Source organism: Bos taurus, chromosome 13 (assembly GCF_002263795.3).
Source record: "Bos taurus isolate L1 Dominette 01449 registration number 42190680 breed Hereford chromosome 13, ARS-UCD2.0, whole genome shotgun sequence".
NCBI classification, from domain to species: domain Eukaryota; kingdom Metazoa; phylum Chordata; class Mammalia; order Artiodactyla; family Bovidae; genus Bos; species Bos taurus.
In genome coordinates, this window is record NC_037340.1 from 21,471,161 (window position 1) to 21,494,302 (window position 23,142).

The 23,142-nt window shown below is 38.7% G+C and overlaps 1 protein-coding gene across 7 annotated transcripts in view; it reads left to right on the forward strand.

Moving 5' to 3' along the window:
- Nucleotides 1-23,142, forward strand: part of PLXDC2 (plexin domain containing 2) — a 430,201-nt gene that overhangs the window by 158,980 nt on the left and 248,079 nt on the right. For all 7 annotated transcript variants that reach the window (XM_005214189.5, NM_001077928.1, XM_015473986.3 and 4 more), the window contains one exon: nucleotides 18,439-18,650. In XM_005214189.5, coding sequence (XP_005214246.1) covers nucleotides 18,439-18,650 — 212 coding nt within the window. The remainder of the gene's footprint in view (nucleotides 1-18,438; nucleotides 18,651-23,142) is intronic.

Consider the following 23,142-nt stretch of genomic DNA (forward strand, 5'->3'; position numbering starts at 1 on the left):
ACTCTAGAGCAGTGTGTTGTGAGATGTGAGACATTACATAAAGTTAAAGCAAGAACAAGCTGACATGTTTTCTTCTCTTTATTCACATGCCATTCTTTATAAGCAATACATTTGAAAATTTGCCTCAGAGCATTTTGTGTTTTCCTCTAGGGAAATGTGAAAGAAAATTATCTGTGTAGAAATAAAAACATATTAATGTGTGTTAATTTATTCTACAAGAGATGAAGAGGCTTATGTTGGAGTAGGACTGGAGTTAAGTTCAAATTGTGATTTCTGTGTATGAACACTGGAAATGTTCATGGCCAGTTATCACCAGTTTTTGAAGTGTGAATTGGTTAGGGGCAGAATTGTACATATATGTTTAATTTTTTGATATCTCTCTTTCCCAGTGTTCTTTTTTCAAGTACGGCCATTCTTAGGGCTTCCCAGGTGGCACTAGTGGTAAAGAACCTGTCTGCCAATGCAGGTTAGACATAAGAGATGCCGGTTTAAACCCTGGGTAGGGAAGATCCCCTGGAGAAGGGAATGGCAGTCTACTCCAGTGTTCTTGCCTGGAGAATCCCATGGACAGAGCAGCCTGGCCAGTTGCAATCCATACGGTTGCAAAGAGTTGAATAAGACCGAAACAACTTAGCGTGGCCATTCTTAAGTTAAATTAATTAAGCTATAAATGGAGTACAACCGTTACCCAGGTTTCAATATAGTGTAAAAGGACAACCAAGGTTCATTCCTTTTGTCTGGAGAACGTAGAACAATGGACCCAGATCCAGATGCAGAGCAAACCACAGCAGGTCACATCTGCGTAGAGTAAGCATATGACAGCCCAGCTGCTAACTCCAAAAGAATTCTCTCTAATCAACTCCCCAAATTATTTTTACATAAATAATTTGTAAATTTTTGTCATTTTCTCACTTTGTCATTTTTCTTCTAAATCAGATCAGATCAGATCAGTCGCTCAGCCGTGTCCGACTCTTTGCAACCCCATGAATTGCAGCACGCCAGGCCTCCCTGTCCATCACCAGCTCCCGGAGTTCACTCAGACTCACGTCCATTGAGTCAGTGATGCCATCCAGCCATCTCATCCTCTGTCGTCCCCTTCTCCTTCTGCCCCCAATCCCTCCCAGCATCAGAGTCTTTTCCAGTGAGTCAACTCTTCGCATGAGGTGGCCAAAGTACTGGAGTTTGAGCTTTAGCATCATTCCTTCCAAAGAAATCCCAGGGCTGATCTCCTTCAGAATGGACTGGTTGGATCTAAATACTTCAATTAAAACCTCTTTTTCTTTCCTTTTTTCCTTTTCCTAGATTAATCAAAAGACTTGTCTGGCTCTTTGATGTAATGTGTATCCCACCTCCCCCATGACTTGTTTTTATACCCATTCAATACTTTAGCTTATACTCCTTACTACCTTAATTTCTTCCTTTTGGTGTCTAGGGTATTGTGAATAGATATCTGGGCTTAAATTGATTAAAATTTAAATATTAGTGTATACCTGCCATCCTTCTTTATCCTAGGTTGACTTTCTAGCTTTTTATGCTGTTTGTTTTTTAAATTTTTTATTTGTTTAAAATTTTTGTTAACAAAATGGACGAGTTCAGCATTATAACTTTCACTTATATTCTATTACTTTACCCCTACTCTATCTTGTTTAAAATTTGGAATCTTTCCCCCAAATAATTGCACTTTTTCTTCCTGGGGCCTTTTTTAAATGATGAATGAGTTCAGTGTTTTTGTCCTTGATTTGGAACCAGACTCGCCATTTGTATATCTGCTCTTGGAGTTGTTTGTTGTATGAGACTGCACTTCATTTGTTGGGGCTTTGAAGTTTCAGTGTTTTTGAAAGTCTCTGGAAGACTACCTGATATCTAGGGAAACTCAAAACTGGAAAATACCAGATGGGTGGATAGCTTTCAGAAAAAAGGAGGACATTCCAATATTTTATAAGAGTTTGGACCCTCCCAGAATTATAACCAATGATTTCCTACTATTTTTCATGAATTCTATTCATTCATTCATTCATCAAATATTCAATAATTGCTTATGGGCCTCTTTGATGAGGGTTCATTTTTTATGTGGTAAATACACATAGCAGAAAATTTACCATTTTAATAATTTTTAATTATGCAATTCAGTGGTATTAACTACACTCATCATGTGTTGCAGCCATCCCTACTATCAATCACCAGAACATTTTCTTCATCACAGATTGTACTCATTAAGCAATAATTCCTCATTATTTTGCCTTTTAAGTATCTGGTAACCTCTACTCTACTTTCTGTCTCTAATGTTTTGACTACTTCAGATAAATGGAATTACATTTGTCCTTTGTGTCTAGTTTATTTCAGCTTGCACACTCTTCAAGGTTTATCCAAGTTGTATTATACATAAGATTTCTATTCCTTTTCATGGCTGAATAATATACACACACACACACACATATATATGTATACATAATATATAAACCATGTTTGTTGAGCTTTATATGAAAACATATCCCTGTATCTTCCCTTTATGTCATAACCATACAAAGGTACTTAAACAACATAATAGTCTCATATAATAGGAAAATATATCATGATTTCAATAACTTTGTCTGAGACAGATTTATATAATGAATGATTTTCTGAAAAATTTTATAGAGTTTTTACTAAGCTGACCAATCCCTTAAATTTAAAAAATGAGTTACTTATCTCACAAAAGGGCTTGAATAGGATAGCAAAAAAGAAACAAGGGAATAGCATTAAAAATGTTGACTCACTAACAATCAAAAATTGTTAAATTTTTTAATTGTTAAATTGTAAAATTGTTAAATTAAACTGGTGAGATTCTGTTTTTTCATTGAACAAATAAGCAAAAATAAATGTTTTAAGATACCATAAAGTGATTGATGAAAATATGGGATATCTGGCTTCATGTCCTTCTGGTTATTTTGTAGACTGATGGAGTTTAAATACATAAGAGTGCAGATTCCTCTTTCATAAATTGTTCCTGAAAAAGAGTTAAGGCTGCTCACAAAAGTTAACCTCTACAATCAACTTAAAAATTCAACAATTGATGACTAATTAGATACTTTATAATGTATTTTAATAAGTACTTAAGTACTTACTTTAATAAGTACTTAAAGTACTTACTTTAATAAGTACTTAAAGTATTTACTTTAATAAGTACTTAAAACTGGAGACTACTCCAGTTTATCTGGAATTTGTTTGTATGAGTCAAAAAAATGTTTAGAAAAAATAATTCAAGGATAAAGGAAGAATGAAGCAATAGATTCTATGATCCAGCAATCCCACTGCTGGGCATACACACTGAGGAAACCAGAAGGGAAAGAGACACATGTACCCCAATGTTCATCGCAGCACTGTTTATAATAGCCAGGACATGGAAGCAACCTAGATGTCCATCAGCAGATGAATGGATAAGAAAGCTGTGGTACATATACACAACGGAGTATTACTCAGCCATTAAAAAGAATACATTCGAATCAGTTCTAATGAGATGGATGAAACTGGAACCTATTATACAGAGTGAAGTAAGCCAGAAAGAAAAACACCAATACAGTATACTAACGCATATATATGGAATTTAGAAAGATGGTAACAATAACCCTGTGTACGAGACAGCAAAAGAGACACTGATGTATAGATCAGTCTTATGGACTCTGTGGGAGAGGGAGAGGGTGGGATGATTTGGGAGAATGGCATTGAAATACGTAAAATATCATATATGGAACGAGTCACCAGTCCAGGTTCGATGCCCGATACTGGATGCTTGGGGCTGGTGCACTGGGACGACCCAGAGGGAGGGTATGGGGAGGGAGGAGGGAGGAGGGTTCAGGATGGGGAACACAGGTATACCTGTGGCAGATTCATTTCGATATATGGCAAAACTAATACAATATTGTAAAGTTAAAAAAAAAAAAAAAGTTTCAGTGTCCTCCTGATCTATACATGGTTAAAATGTTGCTTTGGATTTCTATCTCACTTTGGTGGCTTAATTCTTACCTGGTGGTTTGACTATTTCAGGAATATATCAGAGAAATTGAAATCTAACTTTAGTACAGTTTTACTGTCTTAATTTCTTTTTTAATGTAATTTTGTTGATTGTGGTTTATTTACAATGTGAGTTAAATTGTGTAATCAGCATAAATGTATGCAATCAAGCAGTTTAATTAGGCAATGTTATTTAAGAAAGTAGCTACAGAATTCAGATATTCATAGCATTTTAGAAATTCTTGAACTGTATTTTAAAACTGCTATTGGAATGGTAGTTGATATTCAAATTTAAGTATTTCTCTTTTAAAAAAAAAAGGGAAAAATACAGTGAATTCAATGGAGTAAAAATATAGTATTATAAATATGATACAGTTTGTAAAAACATCAAAATTTCTTGACTAAATTTGCATTATTCCTCTTATTCCCAGTTCTATTCCTCATTATTGTCCCAGTTTTTTACTTGAAGTATCTCTATCATTATCAAAGAGGCTATTTGGAACATGATTTTTTTAAACTGAAAATCATAGGTCTACATAAAGAAATATTTTTTCTGTGTCAAGATATTTCACCCCAATACTATCTTGAGGTGTCTTAAGGGGAATTAGGCAAGGAGATGAATCATGGAAGTTTTCAGCTAATAAATACTCAAGAAGTTCTAATGAAATGAATACATCTTTGTATATAAAGTATTTCTTATTTAAATATAGATAGCAAAGTGTCAGTTTTGTTTAAAGAATTATATGCTTTCTACTGTAACTAATATATTATTTATGAATCCTTGCCTAACAATGCCTTTGATATTCAGAAACATAAGTCTTTCCTGTGATTTCTTTTAAAGAACTTTTTGTAAAATTATTTGGAGATGTCAAAGCTGAATAGTTTTGCCCATTGCTTTGTGGTTCTCAGGTCATGTGAAAATATATTGCATTAAATATATGAATTAAATGTGAGAAGTAGAATAACTTGGGGGAAAATCACTTTGTCTTGCTGTATTAATCTCTCTGAAGATTTTAAAGGATGCTACAGATAGAATGTTGTAACACTAATATTTTACTTGATGAAACACATATAGAAAAAGATGATAAAATATAGGAAATTGCACAGAAATTGATAGGGCTACATCTAATTTTCTCAAGAAATAACCCCCATAAATATAAGTATACAAGGCTAAGAATTTTAAGCAGAGAAATTAGAGTGCCTTAAGCAAGAGCTGCTATGATAGAAAATGCGTGGTCACCACCCTAAGTGTATCAGGACATATCGCAAGGAAATAGCCTGGGCAGTTTTAGTGAACATCTATTATAATAACAAAAAAAAGCACAAAGATGAATAAAGACATGACACCTCCCATGGATAAGTTCATGGTAGTTTGTGAAGGAATGGCATTTAATCAAGAATTACACTTTCATGAGAAGAACACAGAAATGGGTTTGATTAAAGTTCTATGAGATCACATTAAAATACTCTGCCTAGGAAAATCTTCTATTGGTGATGAGGGAAGGTTTCACCAAGTCAGAATATTTGAACTTGACTTTCAAAAGGTAGAGACATAGGAATTTTTTCCCTTGCTATAGAAGTAACACATTATAAAAAATGTACAAAATAAAGATATGCCAAAAGAACAAAACAAATCAAATTGACTGCTTACAACTTGTATAACAGAAAAAAATCACTAGTAATACTATAATGTATTTCTCTTTTTAATTTTGTGTGCATATGTATGGTTTTCCTTTTAACCAATTCAAATAATACTATTGCAGTTTTTTATACTTATTCATAAATCATTTTGCACATCTAAGATTTCCACAGCATCAAATCCTAGAAGATTTTTACTACAGATGGAAAATATGCACATATGAAGTTCTGATTAAAATTGGAATCTGCCTACCAATGTTAGAGAGTACAATACTATTTTCATAAAATAACCTTATCACATACTGACAAGTACAATTTTACAATAAATCTTTGTGAGTGTAGTATATAAAAAATTACAGTTTATTGTATTTCTCTGACTTCTTAAAATGCTAAATATTCTAATATATTTGGTAGTATTTATATTTCTTTGCTGTGAATTATCTATTTATGGAATTTGCCTATTTTTTAAATTTGAGGACTAGTCTTTTTAAAAAATTTGTTAAATAGGATGTACGTGTGTATATTAAGGAAAATATACATGATTGAAATTTTATAGATCAAAAAGACAGCCTTCAGAATGGGAGAAAATAATAGCAAATGAAGCAACTGACAAACAACTAATCTCAAAAATATACAAGCAACTCCTACAACTCAACTCCAGAAAAATAAATGACCCAATCAAAAAATGGGCCAAAGAACTAAATAGACATTTCTCCAAAGAAGACATACAGATGGCTAACAAACACATGAAAAGATGCTCAACATCACTCATTATCAGAGAAATGCAAATCAAAACCACTATGAGGTACCATTTCACACCAGTCAGAATGGCTGCGATCCAAAAGTCTACAAATAATAAATGCTGGAGAGGGTGTGGAGAAAAGGGAGCCCTCTTACACTGTTGGTGGGAATGCAAACTAGTACAGCCACTATGGAGAACAGTGTGGAGATTCCTTAAAAAACTGGAAATAGAACTGCCTTATGATCCAGCAATCCCACTGCTGGGCATACACACTGAGGAAACCAGAAGGGAAAGAGACACGTGTACCCCAATGTTCATCGCAGCACTGTTTATAATAGCCAGGACATGGAAGCAACCTAGATGTCCATCAGCAGATGAATGGATAAGAAATCTGTGGTACATACACACAATGGAGTATTACTCAGCCATTAAAAAGAATACATTTGAATCAGTTCTAATGAGGTGGATGAAACTGGAGCCTATTAAACAGAGTGAAGTAAGCCAGAAGGAAAAACACCAATATAGTATACTAACGCATATATATGGAATTTAGAAAGATGGTAACAATAACCTGGTGTATGAGACTGCAAAAGAGACACTGATGTGTAGAACAGTCTTATGGACTCTGTGGGAGAGGGAGAGGGTGGGAAGATTTGGGAGAATGACATTGAAACATGTAAAATATCATGTAAGAAACGAGTTGCCAGTCCAGGTTCAATGCCTGATACTGGATGCTTTTGGGGCTAGTGCACTGGGACGACCCAGAGGGATGGTATGGGGAGGGAGGAGGGAGGAGGGTTCAGGATGGGGAACACATGTATACCTGTGGTGGATTCATTTCGATATTTGGCAAAACTAATACAATTATGTAAAGTTTAAAAATAAAATAAAATTTAAAAAAATTGAATAGATATACATAGTATTAATCTTAATATGTGCTATTGATGTTTTTCCTGCTGGCCTTTTAAATTTATATAAAACTGAAATGGGCTTGTTTTAATTTTCTACTTAATGTTTTTTTAATGTCTTTGTGTTTGATGCTCAAATTTGAGCACCTTAACCATATTTTTTGAGCCTATATTATCAACTCTGGCAACAGTAGAAAGTCAAAAATTCCAGAGTTTGTGATTGTACTTTTCATCTTTATCCAAGAATGATATTCAACACTAACAACTAATATTATCTGTTTAGTAATAATGGGAACAGAACAGGCTATAGGGCTGAGCCTTGACCTTGCTAACCAGGTCTTTAATTCCTTAGTTGTTGGATTATGTGAAGGGCATTGCTCATTATTTTGGGGGTAAGTAGAGAGTGGGGTGCAGTTAATACGTTAATTTGTTGAAATATGGGGATATTTTGATAATGGTATGATTTATATTGGGCTTCCCTGATGGCTCAGATGGTAAAGTGTCTGCCTGCAATGTGGGAGACCTGGGTTCAATCCCTGAGTCAGGAAGATTCCCTGGAGAAGGAAATGGCAACCCACTCTAGTACTCTTGCCTGGAAAATCCCATGGGTGGAGGAGCCTGGTAGGCTACAGTCCATGGGGTCACAAAGAGTGAAACATGACTGAGTGACTTCACTTTCAAATCAAAGTTACAAAAACATAATCTGATAGAAATATTAATACATTTAATACATGAATTGTCTGTCATCTGTGGTCATTGGCTAAGTCAGTCTGGGCTCCTTTATGGATGCATATGTGCTAAGTCACTTCAGTTGTATCCAACTGATTCTTTGTGACCCTGTGGAGCCTGCCAGGCTCCTCTTCCATGGAATTCTCCAGGCAAGAATAGTGGAGTGGGTTGCCATGCCCTCCACCAGGGGATTTTCCTTACTCAGGGATGGAACCCATATCTCTTACATCTCCTGCATTGGCAGGCGGCTTCTTTACCACTAGCGCCACCTGGGAAGCCCTCCTTTATGGATCTGACCTCACAAACTGAATATGGGCTGATGACAACACGCTGTGAAACTGAGTCTATCAGACATCCGGCAGCCATAACTTAATGGAAGGCCCTTAGTGATTTGGGTCATAGGCATCTGGGTGTTATCGTTGACATGAAAGTGAAGTCGCTCAGTCATGTCTGACTCTCTGCGACCCGGTGGACTGTACCCACCAGGCTCCTCCGCCGATGGGATTCTCCAGGCAAGAATACTGGAGTGGGCTGCCATTTCCTTCTCCAGGGGATCTTCCCGACCCAGGGATCGAACCCAGGTCTCCCGCATTGCAGGCAGATGCTTTAACCTCTGAGCCACCAGGGAAGCCCCATCTTTGACATGGGGCACCATTATAACAATTGATTCTATCTGCCCTGATTTTGGCTCAGGAGACTAAACTTGCCTTAGAGTCTATTGGCCACGACTGGTCCGTGTTTACAGAAATTTCCATCTCCATTGGCTGGCACAGTCACACTTTTCATACATTGGATCTACCTTTTGTTTTTACATCGGTCTGAATACAAGAAATAAGAGTAGTTGCGGATGGCCAATAATAAAGAGAAATATTGAGGTGTTTCATCAAATAGCTTTACTTTTTTATTGTGCTGTGGAGACTCAAAAGTTTTATAATACATGGATTCTCACAAATAGTTAACCTGAAAACAAATGTATAGAATATTTAATATATGATTCCAAATAGCCTCAAGTATGTTAATGAGATATTTAGCTAGCAAGTTCCGTTCAGTTCAGTCGCTCAGTCATGTCCGGCTCTTTGCAACCCCATGAATCGCAGCACGCCAGGCCTCCCTGTCCATCACCAGCTCCCGGAGTTCGCTCAAACTCACGTCCATCGAGTCAGTGATGCCATCCAGCCGTCCCATCCTCTGTCATCCCCTTCTCCTCCTGCTCCCAATCCCTCCCAGCATCAGAATCTTTTCCAACGAGTCAACTCTTCACATGAGGTAGACAAAGTAAATAGTTGATAGAATTTTATAAGCTAGGAGAAACTGTAAAAGCTATAAATCTGCCTCTTCTTATTTTACACATGGCTAGGGTCATGTAACCTAAAAATTCCATGTGCTTTCTGGCTTTATGATGCTGTGTTTTCTGCAGAAAAGCCTAAAACCTTATTAAAAGATAGACCCTTAGATTTAATTACATGCTGTTTTCACTATCCATAGGTTATTTGTAGGCTATGGCTCATGTAGAAATGAGTTTATTCTCCAAATCTGACAGATTTATTGGGAAAAAAATCAGTGGATAGCCTGAGTTCTCTGACAGTCATCTTTGTTATAATAAAATAGGAGGCTATCATCATGGTAAAACAAGTGCTGAAGTCTACTTGAAGGAATTCAGTTTTTCTTTCAAATTTCTACTAGGGAGTTTTAATAGAAAATACTCAGTTAACAAGATTAATTATCTGTTTTAAAGCACTTCGAAACTTTTCAAGGCATGAAAAAATATAATCAGTATTAAAGTGCTCTTATTTTCTGCTGTTTTTACATCAACATTTTTTCATTTCTTCCCATTGGCAGAGTCAACTTGATGAAAATGAAATATTATATTCTTTATTTGCTTTCACTGCTGGACTGTTTACATATTTTTGCCATTTCAAATAGTGTATTTCGTCTGATACATTTTTTCTTTGAGATTCTTTGTGTCGTATTGTTGTTGCTCAGTCACTAAGTCATTCTGACTGTTTGTGACCCTATGAACTGCAGCATGCCTGGGTCTCCCTGTACCTCACTGTCTTCCAGAGTTTGCCAAGTTCGTGTTCATTGAGTCGGTGATGCTATCCAACCATCTCATCCTCTGCCACCCTCTTCTCCTTTTACCTTCAATCTTTCCCAGCATCAGGGTGCTTTCTTTGTGTCATATCATTAGACTTTCTGACAGATGTCTAATTCTACCCCTCGAAGATTCATCTAAAGTGGATTGCTGCTGCTGCTGCTGCTAAGTCGCTTCAGTTGTGTCCGACTCTGTGTGACCCCATAGACGGCAGCCCACCAGGCTCCCCCGTCCCTGGGATTCTCCAGGCAAGAACACTGGAGTGGGGTGCCATTTCCTTCTCCAATGCATGAAAGTGAAAAGGGAAAGTGAAGTTGCTCAGTCGTGTCCAACTCTTAGCGACTCCATGGACTGCAGCCTACCAGGCTCTTCCATCCATGGGATTTTCCAGGCAAGAGTACTGGAGTGGAGTCTGAAGTAGATTAGATGACAGTTAATACCAAGCCTGTGGGTCCAGTTCTGCTTATTTTCCTAGTGTATCACTCACCCTGTCATATACATGTTTCCTCATATGTGAAATAGGAAATGCCAAATAGTAGATGCCAAGTACATTAACATATGCAAATGTTTGGAACAGTGCGTTACATCCAGCCAATCCTAAATGAAGATCAGTTATTATTACTAATATTATTATTATTAACCCATTATTAGAAACAGTACATAGATCACCTCTATAACTGTTAACACAGTTTTATTTTCTCTTTATTTTTAAGATTTTAGTAAATATGGACCAATACCTTAACATTGTCTTAAATATTATTAACCTTTGCTCATAAAGCTAATCATGTTTTCCATAGGATAATTAACCATTTTATATATAAGATTAAGATGTCTGCTTATTATCTTATTTAATAGTAAAGTTAGAAAACTATTAAATTTTTAATGTGTAAATTTTTTCTGTACATACTTTGGACTATTTGGTTGCATTTTCCTGTTCTCTTTCATTTCCTGTGTGTTTTTTCTTGAACCACCTAATGTTCTTCTCTGGAAAAATACTGCAGAGCAACCAAAAACCCTGTGATGACTCAGAAGTCAGAGAAGGGGAAGAGTGGAGAGTCGGGGTATGCTGGACACTTAATCTTGTCTTCAGTCTTTGTGGTTCTTCTACTCTGTGCCTCAGAGACTGGACTAATGCTTCAGACTTGTAGAGTAGTCTCCATTTATTTTCCACATTTTATTTTAAATGTCCTTGTTTCCAGTACTTCATACCTTTTTAACCTCACTGGACCATGCCCACGTTCTTCAAAGACTTGTATTCTATTTCTTACTGAGTTCATGAACCGGGAAGAACTGCAACCACGAGTCTTGCTGAACGTCACCCAACTGGCCAGCGAGCTTTTGTTGAGTCAAACTCATATCTGATAAGGAGAAGCTGCTATAGCTTTGTTTTCCCGTAATTTTCTCCTTCCGCCCTTTCATCTGACTGAACAAGAGACATAATTAAAGTCTTAAGAAGTTGGACAACGGATCACATACATAATCCTTTAAGACACTGTCTCAGATGAGCAGCAGCCTGGCCAACTATTTGCTTACTCATTCACTCATTTGCTTTTCAAAAAGAAAAAACTTTGGGTATTTATCATATGTCAATGACCATGTTTGTACCGATGGGACAAAAAGTATAAATAAGATCAAAATCCTGTTCTGAAACATCTCTGTGTTGGGAGACTTCAAGGCCACTGTCAACTTTGGTGACGTGATAGGAGGACTCACAAGACTCAGTTGTGCTTTGTTACAGCAAAAGGCTACAGAGCAAAATCCACAGAGGGCAAAGGCACTCGGGGTGATGTCTGGGAAAAGCAGGGCAGGTTTCCAAGAGCCTCTCCAGTGGGATCACAGGGGAAGCATTTACTTCCTCCAGCAACCAGTTGTGATAACAACTGTTGAAATATGGTCAGCCAGGGAGGTTCACAAGAAACTCAGTGCCCAAGGATTTGTACTGGGAACCGTTCACATAACCACTTTCTGTCTGCCATGTACCTAAATTCCACACTCCTGGAAGGAAGACAGGTGGTCAGCATAAGCAATATTGTTTGCCCAGGCAGTTTAGCCACAGTAAGCCTCTCTTATCTGTTAGGGAAAGGTGAGGACCCCCCCACCACCACCTGCGAATCTCAGTTCCCAGGTGCCAGCCAAGGGCCAACCTTACAAACAAGATTACTAAGGATGGCAGTCTCAGACCTGCTGTCTCAACTATTTTCTGTACAGTCTCACATTGAAGTGGGCATAGGTGGAAGAATGATTAAAGAATCAGATGAGAAGATTCTTTGATGAGAATGAGGCATTGGCCTACAGAAGAAAACTTAATCAGCTCTGCTTGGAGGAGTCAAGGGATGCTCCATTTACCAAGACACTATTTGAACTAGATGTTGAAGGTGTTGTGTGATTTCCCAAAGCCTGGAATGAGGAAGGACTTTCCCCCCATGCAAAGGTATTTGTTGCAGGTAAAGAGGTTATTGAGAGATTCTGTGTGGTGGGAGCATAGAGCTGATGAGGGAGGCAGAGTCAGGGAAGAGTGGTTAGAACAAGAGCATGAAGTGCTTTATCATTTTGTTGGGTGGTAAGGAGCCTTAGAGGTTTTAATAAAAAGAGAGAAATGAATAAATTTGAAAGCTATCTCTGACAGCAGATGGAGAAAATATTGGAGAAGGAAGAGTTTGAAGAAAGTAAGACCAGGCAGGAGGCAAGAGATGATGAAGACGTGACCTTAGGCACCTGTGGTGAGACGAGAGCATGGAGCAGTGGTCCTCAACTGGGAGACATGAAGAAACATGTGTGAAGCTTAACAAGAAAATAATGTCCAGGTCCCACTCAAACCCTCTACTGCCTCTCAACAAAACATTCTGCATGCTTGCTCTTCTGTAGCTATCTTCTCTGTAATGCTATCAGGCAAAACCTCCAAGCCCACTACATAACCAGCTCGTCATTGGACAGAACCAGTAATAGAACCATTTGTATGGAATTTCCCCTTCACTTCCATAAATTGAGGTGTGTGAAAGCATACAGCAGTCTACCTTAGCTGAATAATTTGCCTATTCTTGGATGAATCAAGCCAGTAAATCTATTTGTAGCGAAAAATTGTAGTCTTTGCACAGGATCCACAAGGGTGATTTCGTTCATTTGTGAAGTGCAAGCCAAAGTGTGTGTCCAAAAGGTACAGTCATGGTGGGTCCTCACTACACAAAATACATGTCAATTTATGTAGTTACTCCTTGCTCATTTGACATATATTGTGTATATGACTGTATGTAAGACTCAAGAAATACAGTACAGCTAAAACTAACACAACATTGTAAAGCAATTATACTCCAATTAAAAGTAAATAAACAATAGAAAAAATCATGCTGGGGTTATAATAAAAAAAATGCAGTTAAAAATGCATTCAACTATTAACTGAATATAAGGTATTTAAATAAAGTCATTAGGATGAGATGCAAATATAAACATAGCTAACCCAGAACAGTTTTCTTCCCTTTTGTTTTTATTTTAAATGATTTTATTTTATAGTAGATGATAGCATAAAAGAAACTTGCAGGTTTTGCAAAGAATAATATGAAGGGGTACATGAGTTTCTTATTTTGCCCTCAAGATTAACTAGACATTATTGGGTTTCATAATGATGATCTATTTGAAAGGTAGTGAAGAACCTTTTTCAATAATACTTTATCTGCAATTTTTATTGAATAAAATATCTCAAGAATGTGTTAAGGTCAATTTATGTATTAAATGAACAAAAATGTGTCTTTTAGCTTTCTCTCCTTATATCCAAACGGGAGTTATTAGATATATTTAATGTTTCCATGAACTATGTGATTAACAACTATAGCAAAGTGTGTTCGCAGAAATTATCTTGGAAGGTTTTCCATCAGTGGTTTAATTAACATACAGCAGACAGAAAGCAAACAATCTGTTCAACCAGACTACTGAATGATCCCTCCTGTTGCTTTCATTTTCACTACAGCTGGGAAGGGAAAGATTATTTTACATATATCCTTTCCTCTTGCTTCAGAATGATCTGTTTTGGTGGTGATTTAAAGAATTATTTGAAATATTTTTATGAGTTGGAAAGCCCATGAAGTGAATAGGAATAATTTACAATGTAGAAAACCAGACTGTGGCTTTACCAGTTTTTCTCCATCTTTATTTCCATTTTTGACTTGTTTTATCTCCTCTAAAAATCATTCTGAAAAGGGGTCAAAATCGAAGCCAATGTCAAACTTTCGTCTTAATGAACCATGTACTACCGAGTCATGAACAAATAGGGAATGTTTCCGCTATGCGTGATTGGGTAGTTTTGCTTATCCATAACCTAAGCAGAGAAGAAGACTTACATGTAAAGCAACAACCCCAAGGAAAATTCAGAGTCTAGGCTCTAACACTCACAAATTTTGTCATTGGAAAGCCCTTACGTCCTTTCTTAAAAGTGAAAGTGAAAGTCACTCAGTCATGTCCGACTCTTTGTAACCCCATGGACTGTAGCCCACCAGGCTCTTCTGTCCATGGAATGCTCCAGGTAAGAGTACTGGAGTGGGTAGCCGTTCCCTATCTCCAGGGGATATTCCCAACCCAGGGATTGAACCCCGGTCTTCCTCGTTGCAGGTGGATTCTGTACGAGCTGAGCCACCAGGGAAGCCCCATAGGTCCTTCCTTAGCCTTTGTTTACTCTTCACAGTCAGCCAGCAAGTGATTGAGCGATTGGTTTACAGAGTTCAAAGTGGTAAATTCTAGGAGGAGCAAGCATGTCCATCTTGGAAGCAAACTAATCAACAGCTGTAATAGGTGTTAATACAACAGTAAAGAAAGCAAGCAAAAAAAAAAAAAGCATGTAACATCACTAAAAAGTAAAAAACAAATACTTTATATAGGTCTGGGGACTTACCCTTATATGGGATTGGCCAAAAAAGTTTGTGTAGGTTTTTCATAAGATGGTACAGGAAAACCCTAATGAACTTTTTTTGGCCAACCTAATAAATTCCAGAGAAAGCATTTATGCCTGTTTTATGTGGAAGGCCTATCTGTCTGTTAAATTCACCTTCCCCAGTAATGTAGCTAAAGGATGAGGTGGAATGTTCATCACTGAAACAAGAGTTTGACACATTCATCAGACTTTCCAAATTTCAGCTTAAGTGGTGTTAAAAGATTAACTGAGGCATACTAAACATTTTAAGAGCCTACCCGAACAAAAATCAGTTTCAACAGGGCAGTGGCATACCAAAAGTGGTTAGTAACACTCCAAGGACCCCAACTAGGGGAGAGATTTTATGGAGAAAAGGCAGAAGAAAACAGGGAAATTATTTCATTGGCTGTAGCTTAAATGTCTGCCTGATTCAGAAAAGTCTAGTAGGGAGTTTGTGACTGTTGTCCTTAGGTTTTGATTTCTCAGACTTGAGGCACCTACCGGCTCAGCTTTAAGTTGCTTACATAGGCTGCTAAAGCCATTAAAGACTCCTCAGTCTGATGGCCTCCTTGTCTAATTAATTTAATAGTGGGGAACATGGACTTTATCCTCCCTATGTTTTGAAGCTCTTTTTATTTGTTCTTTAGGGTAAGAAGCCAGAAAGGGAGAAAAGGAGAAAGGGGACTTCCTATGCAGACAGCTCCTTCGTTGTTCATTATTTCATCTACTACATGCCTTGTGCCAGGACCACAGGGGCTAGCGTGATGTTTCTGACCTAACGGTTTCATGAAAAGCACTGTATTTTGTCCTGTGTTATAAAAATCTAAAATGATAATGTTGAAGTTAAAGTTGGGCAGTGAATATCCAATGATAACATCTATTTTAAAGAAACCTACAGTGGGGTTGAATTTCTGGTTTGAAGAGTTTAATGAAGACTACTACTTTGAAGATTTAGGTACATTTTTCTGATTTACATTATAAAGAACTAACAAACCTCTGGCTGGAGCCTTTCCCTTTCTGTGATGTTAAAAAACAAAAACACTTATATCTAGGACTGTTTGACCCATTGACTGCATTATATTTGCTATCTTTCTTATCTAGACTGATGTTATAATACGGATACTATAGGTTTTCAGTTGTTCCTACATAATTATATTCAGATCGCCACCACCCCTAGGGCAAAGTGAATGCATAGCTCTAAAGTTTAGTCTAAGTGTTGTGCTATGAGGCCTTACCTGGTTGTTATAAAACTTTACTGTGTACTTTTGTTGTAAGCTACATCATATATTTTTAGTAATGAAGCAGGACATCTAAATAAATCAAATCAAATTGCTTTATGTAGCTTTACCTAGAATCATAAGTCTTAGAGCCTGACACCTACTCAAGAAAAGCGGTCTGCTTTTGCAGGTGAGATATTTTCATTCCCATTTGAAATAAAGGGTAACAAAAGCACAGAGAGTTTTGTAAATTTTTCAACATCCCCTATTCAGCAAACCTAACAGAAAGAATTCCACCCCAGTTCTCCAGAATCCTTGCATTTCTTCCCTTACCTAATTCTGCCTGCTCTCATCATCTTTGTCTACAATTTATTTATTATTCATTCATTCAGTCAACAAACATTTATTGAGCACTATTCAATGGCCAGTGGGTATAACACCTTAAAAAAGAAACATTTTCTGTAAAATCCTCTTTAGACATACTTGCTGAAATTTACTGCGTGGCAGGTGGGAGGCACTGCGATCAACCCTCCATGTACCCGAGTTTTTTCTTTAGCCTTATAACAGTTCTGTGAATTGAGCACAGTGCTGCATTGTCTGGCTCTCAGTTACCTCTCTATGGAATGTTTGGTCGTTTCCATTTCCATGATTCTTTTACACTCTAATATTCTCCAAGCCCATGGAAAGGTCTAGATGGCCTACACTACGGTAGTATTTTGCTCTAGGCTGTCTCTACTAAGGCATTAAACAATGGCAGATCTTTTAAATTCACAGTGAAATCAAAGGATATCCCCTCAAGAAGAAGTGATTAGCACCTTCAGGACTTCAAAGGGAGATGTTTTAGACATTTGCATGTGACTAGTAGTGGTAGCCTTTACTTGGTTATTAGAGTTCAAAGTAATGGATTTAATGGTATTATTTGTTGTTATTTTTGTTCAGTTGCTAAGTCATGTCCGACTCTTTGCAACCCCATGGACTGCAGCACACCAGGCTCCCCTGTTCTTCACTGTCTCCCGGAATTTGGTTAGATTCATGTCCTTTGAGTCCATGATGCTATCTAACCATTTCATCCTCTGTCTTCCCCTTCTCCTCTCGCCTTCAATCTTTCCCAGTATCAGGGTCTTTTCCAATGAGTCGGCTCTTTGCATCAGGTGGCCAAAATATAAGTTTCATTAAATACATTTTGGTTTCTTGGAATCTTCTTGTATTGATAGCAACATCACAGCTGTGATTTAATCACCATTCTCTTAGCCCTTTTGAACCCATGTCCTGCCGGCTATAAAGGCTGTCAATTCATATCTTTTGGTAATCGTTGCCTAGAGGAGAACTGTTCTTGGTCAGATGCTGAATTTCCCACACTTGTGGAACACCTTCCTGCTGACCACCTGAAGTGAAAGACTAGAAGTAATGATGAAATCTAATTCCCTGCCCCCGCCCCCCCCCCCCCCCCCCCCCGCCGTAGAAGCAGCATGAGCTGGGTCAGCAAAGCCAGTCCCCGCAGATGGCTTTAAAATACCTCTGTGATTTGATCTCCTTGCGTTTCTCTAAGTGCCTATCACTGTCATCCTTAACCACTCTGACAAGATTCCAAGGTGAGAACAGCCCAAATGAACAAAGCATTTGTGATGCCTCCCAGGGACGTTGCTTATTAAATAAATGAATTCGGCAGTGAACCAAGTCTGACTTGTGAGCTGCAAGGCAGGTTATCACATTGACGTGAAGATCATCCCATGTATTTTTTAACCCGTTCAAATGCTCTGTTATCTCTCTGCTGCCCAGCATAACTTATGTGAAACAATATCAACTTGCAAGTTAATGATGTCGGATTGTATTTTCAAATGTGCAGGGAGTCACTTAGTTCCATTCCTTTGTTTGTTTTGCAGCTTGTTTTCTCGGAACAACTAGAGAATGTTTATGAAGTGTGTGTGTGGAGGGCGGGGAAGGAAGGGAATAAAAATGCATTGCTTTAGGGCAGCGCATCTGTTTTGGGGACTCTGCTGGATCTGCACATTAAGCATTGTCATGACTTATGGCATGTCCTGAAATTGCCTTCTACTCAGAGTTGTTCATACCAAACTCAAAATATTACAGTTAAACGAGTTTCACTGTTCTGAGTTAGTTTCCTCTTTTCATGAGTGGCAGGATATTTTTCTTCTCTATGAGAAAGCATGCGAACGATGTCTGACAGGTGGTAACTCATTATTTTATTTTATTTTTTCAAACAGATGGGCAGTATCAGGTAGCTCAAGCCTTCCCACAGACAGAAGAGGAGGTGGAGGTGGATGCACATGCATTCAGCTACCGGTGGAAAAGGAACTTGGATTCTATCAAGGCCGTAGACTCGAACCGAGCCAGCCTGGGCCAAGACTCCCCAGAGCCCAGAGGCTTCACGGACCTGATCCTGGACGATGGGCAGGACAACACCACCCAGATTGAGGTGGGTCGATAATCTGGGTGATTGAGGTGGATTAATGAGTATGCTTCTTGGAAGGCACCCAAATTCCACATTATGCTGTCTCTTTGGCTCAATTTAGAACTTTTGGACCTTGTTGCAGGGATCAGTTTAATTCATTAATTAATAATTGATTAATGATGGTAACAACAATAATCACAATATATAACAATAATTATGTGTTATACAATTTGTTGATAGTCAGGAACTCAATGATAAGTAATTATTACTCATTATAAATAAATTAATAGAATTAATTAATTAATATAAATAAATAAATAGCGAAGCTATTTAATCATCCACAGATTCACTTACTCAAGAAACAGACAAACAGGGGCTTGGTGTGGTGATGACAGTGAAGGGAGAGAATAAAGCTCCTCCCCGCTGGGAGATCAGTATGTCAGAGGGTCAGAAAGTCTAGCTGCCATAGCCACGTGATATGCACAGAAGTATGTACAGGCCAGTGTGGTGTGGAGGAGGGGTATCACCTGCTAGCAATTGGGGGATGGACTGCTGGCGAAGAGGCTTAGGAGTGGGCATTTAAGCTCAGGCTCAACTGGTTGAGAGGAGCTCAGCAGGCTGATAATCTGTTAATAGTAAAAGAAGATTGCTGGCAGAATGAATTACACATTCAAAGGCTGACTGTCAGGATGACAGGCATGGAGTCTCATATGGTAACCAACCAGCTATACCAGTTTACCTGGGACTGAGGGGGTTCCAGGGATGTAGGACTTTCAGTGCTTAAAATGGGGAAGTTCTGGGCAAGCTAGGATGGTTGGTTACTCTGTTCAGTTCAGTTCAGTTGCTCAGTCGTGTCTGACTCTTTGCGACCCCATGAACTGCAGTATGCCAGCCCTCCCTGTCCATCACCAACTCCCGGAGTCCACCCAAACCCATGTCCATTGTGTCGGTAATGCCAGCCAACCATCTCATCCTCTGTCGTCCGCTTCTCCTCCTGCCCTCAATCTTTCCCAGCATCAGGGTCCTTTCAAATGAGTCAGCTCTCCGCAACAGGTGGCCAAAGTATTGTAGTTTCAGCTTCAATATCAGTGCCTCCAATGAATACCCAGGACTGATCTCCCTTAGGATGGACTGGTTGGATCTCCTTGCAGTCCAGGGGACTCTCAAGAGTCTTCTCCAACACCACAGTTCATTAATTCTTCGGTGCTCAGCTTTCTTTATAGTCCAACTCTCACATCCATACATGGCTATTGGAAACACCGTAGCCTTGACTAGACAGACCTTTGTTGGCAAAGTGATGTCTCTGCTTTTTAATAAGCTATCTAGGTTGGTCATAACTTTGCTTCCAAGGAGCAAGTGTCTGTTAATTTCATGGCTGCAATCACCATCCGCAGTGATTTTGGAGCCCAGAAAAATAAAGTCAGCTGCTGTTTCCACTGTTTACCCATCTATTTCCTATGAAGTGATGGGACCAGATGCCATGATCTTAGTTTTCTGAATGTTGAGCGTTAAGCCAACTTTTTCACTCTCTTCTTTCACTTTCATCAAGAAGCTCTTTAGTTCTTCACTTTCTGCCATAAGGGTGGTGTCAAATGAGTATCTGAGGTTATTGATATTTCTCTCTGCTGTCTTGATTACAGCTTGTGCTTCATCCAGCCCAGCGTTTCTCATGACGTACTCTGCATATAAATTAAATAAGCAGGATGACTATATACATCTTGGTGTACTCCTTTTCCTATTTGGAACCAGTCTGTTGTTCCATGTCCAGTTCTAACTGTTGCTTCCTGACCTGCAAACAGGTTTCTCAAGAGGCAGGTCAGGTAGTCTGGTATTCCCATCTCTTTCAGAATTTTCCACAGTTTATTATGATCCACACAGTCAAAGGCTTGGGCATAGTCAATAAAGCAGAAATAGATGTTTTTCTAGAACTGTCTTGCTTCTTCGATGATCCAACAGATGTTGGCAATTTGATCTCTGGTTCCTCTGCCTTTTCTAAAACCCACTTGAACGTCTGGAAGTTCACGGTTCACATATTGTTGAAGCCTGGCTTGGAGAATTCTGAGCATTACTTTACTAGCATGTGAGATGAGTGCAGTTGTGCGGTAGTTTGAGCATTCTTTGGCATTATCTTTCTTTGGGACTGGAATGAAAACTGACTTTTCCAGTCCTGTGGCCACTGCTGAGTTTTCCAAATTTACTGGCATATTGAGTGCAGCACTTTCACAGCATCATCTTTTAGAATTTGAAATAGCTCAACTGGAATTCCATCACCTCCACTAGCTTTGTTCATAATGATGCTTCCTAAGGCCCACCTGACTTCACATTCCAGGATGTCCAGCTCTAGGTGAGTGTGAATGATCACATCTTCATGATTATCTGGGTCGTGAAGATCTTTTTTATACAGTTCTTCTATGTATTCTTGCCACCTCTTCTTAATATCTTCTGGTTCTGTTAGGTCCATACCATTTCTGTCCTTTATTGAGCCCATCTTTGCATGAAATGTTCCCTTGGTATTCCCAATTTTCTTAAAGAGGTCTCTAGTCTTTCCCATTCTATTTTTTTCCCTCTATTTCTTTGCATTGATCTCTGAGGAAGGCTTTCTTATCTCTCCTTGCTATTCTTTGGAACTCTGCATTCAAATGGGTATATCTTTCCTTTTCTCCTTTGCTTTTTGCTTCTCTTCTTTTCACAGCTATTTGTAAGGCCTCCTCAGACAGCCATTTTGCTTTTTTTGCATTTCTTTTTCTTGGGGATGGTCTTGCTCCCTGTCTCCTTGTACAATGTCACGAAACTCTGTCCATAGTTCATCAGGCACTCTGTCTATCAGATCTAGTCCCTTAAATATATTTTTCACTTCCACTGTAAGTCATGAGGGATTTGATATAGGTCATACCTCAATGGTCTAGTGGTTTTCCCCACTTTCTTCAATTTAAGTCTGAATTTGGCAATAAGGAGTTCATGATCTGAGCCACAGTCCGCTCCCAGTCTTGTTTTTGCTGACTGTATAGAGCTTCTCCATCTTTGGCTGCAAAGGATATAATCAATCTGATTTTGGTATTGACCATCTGGTGATGTCCATGTGTAGAGTCTTCTCCTATGTTGTTGGAAGAGGGTGTTTGCTATGACCAGTGTGTTCTCTTGGCAGAACTCTGTTAGCCTTTTCTCTGCTTCATTCTGTATTCCAAGGCCAAATTTGCCTGTTACTCCAGGCAAATGTGACTTCCTATCTTTGCATTCTAGTCCCCTATAATGAAAAGGACATCTTTTTTGGTTACTCTGTTATTACATGTAATTCTCTATGATAATTGGAGCCATGAAGTGGAAAGAAAAGGATGGTTGCAGGTGGGCTTGGTGAGTATGGAACGCTGCTGAAGGCACATTCCAGGCAGATTTTGGGGTTGCCCAGAGGCCTCAAGGGTGGTGTTGCATTGCTTGGGTTCCCATTGTTGTTGTCGTTCAGTTGCTAAGTCATGTCTGACTCTTTGTGACCCCATGGACTGCAGCACACCTTATCCTTCACCGTCTCCCTGAACCTGCTCAAACTCATGTCCACTGAGTCCATGATGCCATCCAACCATCTCATCTTACTGCCCTCGTCCCCTCCTGCCCTCAGTCTTTCCCAGTATCAGGATCTTTTCCAGTGAGTCGACTCTTCACATCAGGTGGCCAAAGTATTGGAACTTCAACCTCAGCCTCAGTCCTTCCAATGAATATTCAGGGTTGATTTCCTTTAGGATTGACTGGTTTGATCTCCTTGCAGTCCAAGGGACTCTCAAGAGTCTTCTTCAGCACCACAGTTCAAAAGCATCTAGGTTTCCACGGTCCTTTGCATTGTAGATGGTAAAGTATGATCTTGTTAGTACACTAGATATAACAAAAAGAAACAAATGAATCGTATGGAAATAAGCGAAAACTGCCGGAATGAGAACTGAGCTGTTTGTTCAGTTTGTTACAGCAAGGGAGTGAGCCTTCATCACTGGCCTTCAGAAGAGACTCAAAGAAGGAAGGAGAGTAGGAAGCTTCTCAGTTTAAAAAAAAAAAAAGAAGCTTTCAGGTATGCTCTGCCTGGAGGTGGTTGGCATGGAGAAGCCAGAGGTGTGCTAGTCAGAAGCCAAGTATCTTGTGGGATTGGTCTGGGGGATGTTTGGCTTTCCATGGTTGGTCCAGAGTTGGGCAGAGTAACGACAAAAAAAAGAAAAACCATCAGTTGTCAATAAAGTCCTGCCCATTCTGGTACAGTTGCTTCCAGGATTGAATTTTGGCTCCTGGATTAGTTGCTCTAGAAGTTGAGGTCAGACTTCTGTTTTTATCCATGGTGTGGACATTGTCCATTTGTATATTCTCTCCATCTGAAGTTTTAGTTCCTACCATCGTCTAGGTAATACGCTTATGTTTTAAAGAACCAGGCAGCATTCTTTTTGGTGCCCTGAAATACTCATTATTTAGGAAGAGAACTCAACTTCATGAAGCAGATGCGACATAGTTCTGCAGATAGTATCAAGGCTTTGTTTTGTTC